Source organism: Tachysurus vachellii, chromosome 25, assembly GCF_030014155.1.
Source record: "Tachysurus vachellii isolate PV-2020 chromosome 25, HZAU_Pvac_v1, whole genome shotgun sequence".
NCBI lineage: Eukaryota > Metazoa > Chordata > Actinopteri > Siluriformes > Bagridae > Tachysurus > Tachysurus vachellii.
In genome coordinates, this window is record NC_083484.1 from 8,264,067 (window position 1) to 8,273,994 (window position 9,928).

The window sequence follows — 9,928 nt, forward strand, 5'->3', positions numbered from 1 at the left end:
AGTGTTATTTATGTCTGTATTGTCTTGTCTTGTATAGTATAGTGTTATTTATGTCTGTATTGTCTCGTCTTGTAAAGTATAGTGTTATTTATGTCTGTATTATCTTGTCTTGTATAGTATAATGTTATTTATATCTGTACTTTTGAGAGTCACAAACAGCTGGAACCAAATTCCTTGTGCGTGTCATCATACTTGGCCAATAATCCTGATTCTGATTCTGAATACCTACAACACTACATTGATAACAATATGAACAAAAACTAGATATGATATATTAACAGTCCACAAATTATAAACATCTCAAAATGTGATTTAAGGTCCTGGTTGATGTGGAAAACAAAATTATATTTCAACAGTACTTATGGTTGGTTGTTATTGTCCAGTAAACAACCCTTGACCCTTGTCACAACCGTGACAGGGACAGATTACTCACGTGGGGCCCTAGATAGGGGGATGCGACCAAAAAACAATCACATAATAAAAAATGATAATGAAACGTGTTATTTTCAGCAGCTAGAATATTTATTTAAAAATACATAACGATTACAATAATTGTAACTTGATACAATAATTACTTTTTATTTGCCCGCTCTGGGTTTATATGAACTTTTATTAACCTTTTATGGCTTTTATTTTGAAAATAGGTTCCAAGGAGCTCTAAAATGGCCGAATTGGACGTTGGAAAACATTGTGAAATTGAGTATTGCAAGCAAAAAGGTTGTAAATGATATTTTAAAAACGTTTTCAATGTAAAAGCAGTTTAATTACTGGTCTGTGTGAGGAATGTAACTAAGCATGTTTATTGTAGTCAGGCTACTTGTGAGCCAATGATAGTTACTAGCTGTAGTGACAATATCTATTCAAAACAAACTTGGTTTCTTGATTAAATTGTATTTTGTTTTCTTTGCAGACTTTCTGCCGTTTGTTTGTGATTTCTGCTCAGGGGTGTTTTGGTAAGTCATTCAGTAAAAGTTCATTCATATTTTTCAGTTTTCACTTATTCACAGTGAAGGCATGCAATTGCTTAGAATAATATTAATTATATTAATTCCTAATATTAATTAGGTTAATAAATACTTATGGAATGGTTATATTTACACGTATTTACTGTTTATTTATTATCTATTAGTCTTGAACACAGAGGTAGAGATTCACACTCCTGTCCAGAGGTAAGAATCTGAGTGTTAAAAGAGTTTCTGTTACATGGTCTCAGCACCTAAGTAGTCTTGGTATTATATAAATCTGTAGTGAAAACTGGTACAGGTGTGTGTGTGTGTGTGTGTGTGTGTGTGTGTGTGTGTGTGTGTTTTATTTACTTAAAATATTTTTAAGAACGCTTAACTTATAAGTATAATTAACTTTCTTTATAATTAACTTTAATTAACTAAGATTTTCTCTTTCTTTCTTTCTTTCTTTCTTTCTTTCTTTCTTTCTTTCTCTTTCTCTGGTGTTTTTTTTTTTAATATCAGATCTCTGTGAGAAGAGATGTCTTGGACCCAGGGGTCAGTGCATTGTATCCATGCACATTTCAGGACTGCAAAGGCAGGGAGCTTCTACCTGTAATCTGCCAACATTGTCAAAAACATTTCTGTCTTGTGTATGTACATTTTTATAAATCCTTTTGAAATTATTTTCTCTGTATATATATCTCAATATATACAGTGGTGTGAAAAAGTGTTTGCCACCTTCCTGATTTTTTTCAGATCATCAAACCAGTTTAATATTAGTCAAACATAACAAGTAAACACAACACGCAGTTTTTAAATGACACTGAGATTAAGATTATAACACTGAAATAGAACATCATACCAACAAGTCAGAAAAAGAACATAATACCAAAATATAAAATATGGTGGTGATAGTGTGACGGTCTGGGACTGTTTTGCTGCTTCAGAACCTGGAAGACTTGCTGTGGTAAATGGAACCATGAATTCTGCTGTCTACCAAAACATTCTGAAGGACAATGTGCGGCCATCTGTTTGGCCATCTAACCCTAACCCAAGGAAAAATAAAATGAAGACTTTGGAGTGGTCTAGACAAAGTCCTGACCTGAATCCTATTGAGATGCTGTGGCATGACCTTAAAAAGGCGGTTCTTGCTCGAAAACCCTCCAATGTAGCTGAATTACAACAATTCTGAAAAAATGAGTGGGCCAAAATTCCTCCTCAGCGCTGTGACAAACTCATTGCAAGTTATCTCAAATGCTTGATTGCAGTTCTTGCTGCTAAGGGTGGCCCAACCAGTTATTATGTTTAGGGGGCAAGCACTTCTGTATACAATAGTCAGGAGTAAAAATCAGGAAGGAACTTTTCTTGGCTTCTTTATGCACATTAATACAAATTTTTACCTGGGGTGCCCAAACTTTTGAGCCCAACTGTATCTCTTACTTGCACTAACTGCATCAGGCCAGTGTTTGCTGCTTTTCATCGTACCATGGCTTTTTTTTTCTGTTACTTGTCTCCCTTGAAGTAGCAGAATTGAAATGCATGTACAATTGGATTAAGGTCTGGTTATTGACTTGACCAGTTTAAAACCAACTTCTGCAGAAGGATTAGATACATTTTTCTGTAAATTTGCAGAAAGAATGTTTCTGCAGATTTTTTTGAATTCATTCTACTGCTATTGTCATGAGATCTATTATCAATAAAGATTAGCAAGCATGTTGCAGAAGCAAACATAGGGAACAGATCCTATTTCTTTATACACTTTGGCCTTTTTGTCACTTTGGTAGAATCTTGATTCCAGAACTGTTGTGACTCATCATCATCTCCTCAGTCAAATGGTGGGATATGAACTGCAATTTGGATATTTACAGCCCTCATCCACCTGTTGTTATCTGAATGGATTATCAGAAGGCAGATTTTTTTTTTAAATAAGCACTTTCCTTCACATCAGTTCTTTTCTTTTCTCTTTAGTCATCGGCATCAGGAAGACCACAAGTGTGAGAAGTTGGAGGCACCTAAACCACGAATGGTGGCAACACAGGAACTTGTACAAAAAATAGTAGGTTAGTCTTAATGTCAATTATATTCATATTAGTGGGTCATGGTGAGTCAACAAGCTACTGAAACCAGTTATTATTGTTTATGTTGTTGTTAATGTACAATGTCTTGGATATTTGACTATTTATTGGTATTTTATTTTCTCACTCTTAATAAATTGTAAATTGAATGAATGACATCTCATAATGAATAGCCTAGAAAGCTTTATTTCCATTTTATAACATTGTTGTTTTATTTTATTTTTTTTTCAGAACACAAAGTATTCTATTATTTTTGAATTACATAACACATTGATAACATCCTAACAGTGCTTTCTTTCTTTTGCTAAATTTTCAAATGTTAGTTAAATTGACTTACTGACTGGTTTAATGATTGATTTAATGAATGTTCGACTTAATCAAAAATAACTGGAAAAAGTGTTTTTATTTTTTATATCCACAGTGGGGCAGTGTAGCATTTTGTACACCTCTAGAAATGTGACCATTTTGAATATTTCAAACTTATTTGTTCAGAATCAAAGAAGAATGCACCAACCAGTAAAGGGAGAAAGGGGGCAAAAAATAGTGCTACAGCTGCTAAAGTTGCCCTTATGAAGCTTAAGCTGCATGGTACTGGAGATAAAGGATTGCCACAGGTATTTATACCAAGGTTGTTACATATTATGTAACTTTTTAAAGGAATACTCTAATGTTAAACATTTTAAAAATGTGTTTTGCTAATGCTCAGTAGACTTGTTCAAGAAATTGTCTAGGATAAATTGTCTAGGAGAAATTGTCTGAGGTAAATAGAAAACAAAATGATTCATCTCACACTTTTCACATTTTCACATAACCCCCTCATTGATTATTTTTTATTGATTATAACAGCATGCTGTTTTAGTCCTTTCATATTAGCTTGTCAGCTATTATTTTATTATTCTAGTCCAGATACTTAAATTTATACAATAGGAGCCGTTTGAGCCCATAATTAGCAATTAGCAATCAACATTTCCAAATTATCTCCATAAAATATTTTAAGCTTGCATTGCAATGGGTTGTATGAATATTGCTTAAGGGAGCTCTATTTATATGTAGAAATGGTACAATATAATTAAATGTTTTGACCCTAAGAATTAACCTTATATAAATTACTTTATGGATAAGGTAAGATTCTAAGAGTCAGACATCTCTCCAGACAGAGCGGACATATTTCCAGGTCTTCCTGCCAAAAGGTGTGAAAACATCCAGCCTGCCCATGTTCTTTAGTTCCAAGTGGAGTGTGGGAAAAGTGATCGATTTTGCAGCAGCTCAGGCCAGCCTGAAAAACAACAACAATGTGTTCACAGCCAAGGTAATCCAAATTTTCTTAACACTTCACCTAAACTGTTACTACAACCTAAGGCAGCATATGACAGGGTTTATGTCTGGTAATATGACATCATTTAAGTGATGACATAATATGGTAATATGAGTTGTTACCATTATTTGCGATTTTCATGATTGGTGTCTTAAGGTTTAATACCAAGACATTTTGTGTCCTGCATTTACGTTTATGGCATTTGGCAAAATCCCTTATCCAGAGCCGCTTACATTTATCTCGTTTATACAACTGAGCAGTTGAGGACTAAGGGCTTTGCTCAAGTGCCCAGCAATACCAGCAGTGGGATTTTACCTCACAACCTTTTGATCAGTAGACCAAGGTCTTAGCCTCTGTGCAAATACTGCTTTTTTTTTTTTTTGCTAAGTGTGAAAAGCAAGTGCATGTCAGTTGTAATTTGGAGTTCGAAATTTTAATGTTTCAAAAAAAGTTCTTTTCTATTTTCCTTTTCAGAATGATTTATTATTGGAACTACTATAAATCTGGCTACAAAAAATGTATTTCGAATTTTTATTTTTTAATTTGAAGTGCTATTTCTAGTTAAATTATGCCTCACTTACAGAATTCATCATTCAAACCTCTGAACCATTGTACATGTATGGATTGATTTTTAAGATAGTGATCCTGTAGGAAAGTTTACAATGTTACAGACCAGTCATAATTTTTATTCATCAGTATTCTCTTAAAATGGATCCTTTGTATTCATTAAAAGTCTTGTTAATTCAGAAAAATGTTTGTACCCTTTTAGAGCTTCAGAGTGTATGTACAACATTGAACTTTAAAAAGCTTATTTATTTCCACTGTACACACATTCTATAAAAATATTGTATATAGAAAATGACAGATAGCAAGCCAATACAAATCAGTCATAGTCATGTACCAGTCATTGTGGAAATAAAAAAGGGCAGAGCTGCTTTATCATTATAAACTGTTCATAAGATATAGTATTTTTGTTATGATGTTTACATTACATTGCCTAAGAGAGATTTTCTTTAGGTGGCAAAATAGTTTATACTTTATACTATACAGTTTTATGACTGTCATACAATATGTGTAAATAGAGCACACTTAGATTTTTCATCTTAAAATTAGCATGACCTAAGCTTTTATGACAGCAAACATTATGACGACTATCATAAACATTATTTATAATGTTAACAGCACTATTTTACTTGACATAAATTGACAAATTGATCTAACCACTTATGACATATACACGCATGGGCAAAAGTGTTGGTACTCTTCCATTTAAAGACAGTAAAACCCACAGTGGTCACCGAAATAACTTAAAACTGACACAAGTAATAATAAAAAAAAACAAACTGAAAATTGACTAATGAAAATCAGACCTTGCTTTTGAATTGTGGTTCAATAAAAGCATTTGGAAAACAAACTAATGAAACTGGCCTGGACAAAAATTATGGTAGCCTTAACTTAATATTTTGTCGCACAAAACTTGCAATCACTGCAATCGAGCAATTTTTGTACCTTTCACTGAGTCTTCTGTACCTGTCAAAAGGTATTTTGGCCCACTCCTCGTCAGCAAACCGCTCGAGCTGGATTAGGTTTTAAAGGTGCCTTCTCCAGACTGCATGTTTCAGCTCTTTCCACAGAAGTTCAATAGGATTTAGATCAGGGCTCATAAAAGGCCGCTTCATGTTTTGTTTTTTGGGTTAGGGTTTGGGTTAACCTAACCCTGTTTTTATCTGTGTTTTTTTTTTTTGGGTCATTATCCTGTTGGAGGACCCATGACCTGCGACTGAGACCAAGTTTTCTGACACTAGGCAGTACATTTTGCTCCAGAATGCATTGTTAGTCTTGTGTGCTTCAGTTTGCGTCTGTGAACATAGAGCTGATGTGACTTGCTAAAAAGCTCCAGTTTATTCTTATTTCCAACATTCTCTCAGACGCTTTGTGGCTTGTCAATATGCATTTTACAATTCCGGCGATCTGACACTCTTGTACCGTGACCCTGGAGTTTACCTGAAACCTCTTTGGAAGTTGTTCTGGGCTCTTTGGTTACAATTCGGTTACCAGCTCTCTTCAATTTTTGTCATCAATTTTCCTCTTGTGGCCACGTGCAGGCAGGTTGGCTACAGTCCCATGCACCATAAACCTCTGAATACTATGTGCAACTGTAGTCACAGGAAGATCAAGTTGCTTAGAGATGGTTGTATAAAGCCTTTACCTTTTAACAGGATATCTACCTTTAGCATGTCTTTATAATTTTTCTTCTAATCTCCTGAGACAGTGCTCTCCTGCGCTTTGTTGTCCATGTTCAGTGTGGTACACACCATGATACCAAACAGCACAGTGACTCCTTTTCTTTTAAACTGGTAGACTGACTGATTCCAAGTTTGAAGGCACCTGTGATGCTAATTATAGGACACGCTTTAGTTTATCATGTCCCTATGGTAAAATTTTTTAAATTTTTTTCTAGGGGTGCCATCATTTTCATCCAGGCCAGTTTCATCAGTTTGTTTTTTAAATGTTTTTGTTGAACCACAATTTAAAAGCAATGTCTGATTTTCAGTAAATTTGTATTTATTATTATTTATCTGTTTCAAGTTATTTCAGTGATCATTGTGGATTTTTCTTTCTTTAATGGAAGGGTACCAACAATTTGACCATTTGTGTATGACCTCAGGCATAATAGGTGTTTGGTATTGTATGTCTCTGCCATGACACAGGGTTCAAGGGGTAATCACAATTTTATAGATTGTAGTTGGCAATATAGGAGCTGCCTTAAACAGTTTAGTAAAAATATTTTATTTTTCCTTACATTTTATGTCATAGTATAAATGTATCTACAAAAAGAGAAACATATTTTGAAATTATTTGGTTGTTTTTAAAAAAGTTATTCTACCATCTCTATAAAATGTTTTACTTACAGAAACTGCGACTGTGCCATCCTGAAACTGGGGAGGCCTTTAAAATGGATGCATGTCTCCAGTCGCTGCTTTCACGTTCTGATTCTCCTCTCTATAATGGTGGCATGGTTATCTTGGAATATCTGGATAATGAGACATTTGGAGTTGAAGATGTCACATCCTACATTTCTTCTTCTTGATCTAAAACTTTTAATGTATAATTAATTCTGTAAGAATTTGGATCAAATATGAACTTTTTTCTCTGTTGTACAGTCAAGTTTATGTACTGTTTCTGGTCACAAAGACTGATTGCTCTACAAGTCATCTAATATCTGTAAAAAAAAAAAAAATGAAAAGAAAGAAGACTTGCTTAGCGATTACAGCCCAAGTTCCAAATGAGATATGACCTAGATGACGGATGAAGTTATATTTTGAATTTAAGTTCACTGAAAAAGTTATTTAGATGTGATGGTGCCTGTGTTGAGGAATGTCACCCAAACTTGCCGTCTCATCTCAAAATGATGTATTCTATATTTCATGATAAGATATTTCAACATCTATACATAGCATCTTCTGCTTATCAGTCATTGTCAAAATTCAGGGGCATGTCCGATATCACAAAGATATACAGGACTCTTATGGTTTCAGTACATGCAAAGAAATTCTGTAATGCTATAAATAAATAAATATAGCAAAGTATAGCTATATCTGTAGAATTTGTCACAGTTGTTTTTGTTTTTGCAGATAAAGAATAGAAGGCCTTTATTGTTTAATGTATAGCTCTGCCTACCACACAATTTGGAGTGCTGCGTCTATCTGTCAGGCATATAATATTTTTGCATATAAAAAGCATATAATACTTGCTTTTGCTCATTAAGACACAAATATTACTTATCGGTCCAAAAACCAGTACACAGAAGCTCTCACAATTTAACTTCCACTAAGAGGGATGTATTGTAACTACTAGATAAACCGTGAAAGATCTGGGTGTTGTCTGCAACTTGTCTTTTGATAATCATATCTCCCATATTACAAAAACAGCCTTCTTCAACCTTATAAATATTGCTAAGCTAAGAAACATCTTATCTGTACAGTATCTGATGCTGAGAAGCTATAGTCGTATGCAAAAGTTTAGGAACCCCTGACAATTTCCATGATTTTCAATTATAAATATTTGGGTGTTCAGATCAGCAATTTCATTTTGATCTATGAAATAACTGAAGGACACAGTAATATTTCAGTAGTGAAACGAGGTTTATTGGATTAACAGGAAACGCGCAATATGCATCAAAATGAAATTAGGCAGGTTCTTTTGGATATCGGTCTACACCACTCTAATAGATTTATCAGCAACCCTCCACTCACCTTGAGATCTCCAGAACACCGGAGTCTACACACACTTTCTGGACGGGCGGAAGTGCTTGCAGGTGGCGTCGAGATCATAGACGAGGGAATCTTGAAGGAATAAAAACTAGGCTAACGTCAACACCACACCAGCAGCTCTCCTTACCCAGCATTTTGCCTGCAAATGTGTGGGCCCTGGTGAACAAAACGGAGGGCATACGACTTTGCCTAACTAACAGTTCACTGAAACATGGCAAGTTGGACGCCACACACTTCAGGAAGACAGATCAACACCAAGACAGAAAACTGACCATCACCCACATTGGACCCACATGAGTTTGCCTACTGCAGCCAAAGGAGCACAGTTTCTTTACTGCAAGTGTTAGGTCTGACAATGACCTAATGGCAGCAAGGTACTGTTGACTAGCTTGTGTCTGCATTTTATAGGTCTCTGGCTGTAAACGCCCTTGTCCTGGTATTTCCAGGCATGGTATTTCCTTCAAAGCATTCATGATTTTGGTGGTTTTGCTGTTCCCCAACCAGTTAATATTTGATTAAATATTAGACTGATCTTCAGCCTCTTCATTTGAATGTTCTTTGTGCTTTGGGAAAAATTGCTGATTAATTCTGAATTCTGGATTAAAACTTGATTAATCAGTTTTGTGTTATTTTAGGTATGTGGTCTAAGTATTCTTTTGATGAGTTTTAGCAGTTTGTTCACTATCATCTTTATGAATGTGTAAGGGTTTTCTTCATTTGATGACAGGAGCATTAAAATGCGTTTTCACAGATAATATCAGGCCACAGTGTCAGTTGGTTAGGCTTATGGCTTTTTTGGTAAGGTACAGGGGATGGGGGATGATACTGCAGATATAACAAAAGCAAAAAAAAAACATCCCTATTAACACTTCAAACCTCCAGTGACAGTATTTACCACTGATAATTGTACAAAAGGCCACACAAAATGTACTACATTTAAGATGCGATGTATGTACATAAGCTTAGGTGGCCAGAGCATGGCTGTTTTGCTTAGTTTGTGTGAGCTGCTAATTTTCTCTTAAACACATGCGCTTTCACACATTGCTACACACCCTCACACACAGATCAGGTGTTGATATTGAACGGTTCAGGGCACAACAGTAATCTACCGCTTTGGAGGTGAGTAAGCTAGTATTAATCAATGCTACAATCAGCCCACTCATACATCAGGTTAAGAATCATGGCCTTGGGGCTCCGGAAACCTTGAGACCATGAATGAATTTGTTATTTAGATTTGAGTTTTTTCAGGCAGAGCTTGAAACTTGTCACAACAGCCACACTCCTGAACATTTGCTTTACCACACTTTAAAAACATTC

General features: G+C 35.0%; 1 protein-coding gene across 1 annotated transcript; it reads left to right on the top strand.

Moving 5' to 3' along the window:
* The first annotated feature begins 605 nt into the window (after positions 1 to 605).
* Positions 606 to 7,929, top strand: zfand1 (zinc finger, AN1-type domain 1). Its single transcript, XM_060861516.1, has 8 exons — positions 606 to 717; positions 911 to 953; positions 1,130 to 1,169; positions 1,470 to 1,597; positions 2,916 to 3,007; positions 3,515 to 3,636; positions 4,176 to 4,331; positions 7,252 to 7,929. The coding sequence occupies exons 1-8, from the start codon at positions 663 to 665 to the stop codon at positions 7,426 to 7,428; spliced, it is 813 nt and encodes a 270-aa protein (XP_060717499.1). The 5' UTR covers positions 606 to 662; the 3' UTR covers positions 7,429 to 7,929.
* The last annotated feature ends 1,999 nt before the right edge of the window (positions 7,930 to 9,928 follow it).

Bases quoted from the DNA above. Each gene is read 5' to 3' on its own strand.
- zfand1 (XM_060861516.1), top strand. From the start codon at position 663: ATGGCCGAATTGGACGTTGGAAAACATTGTGAAATTGAGTATTGCAAG. The intron at 718-910 runs GTTGTAAATGAT...TTTTCTTTGCAG, and splicing joins TGAGTATTGCAAGCAAAAAG to ACTTTCTGCCGTTTGTTTGT. The intron at 3,008-3,514 runs GTTAGTCTTAAT...TTATTTGTTCAG, and splicing joins ACTTGTACAAAAAATAGTAG to AATCAAAGAAGAATGCACCA.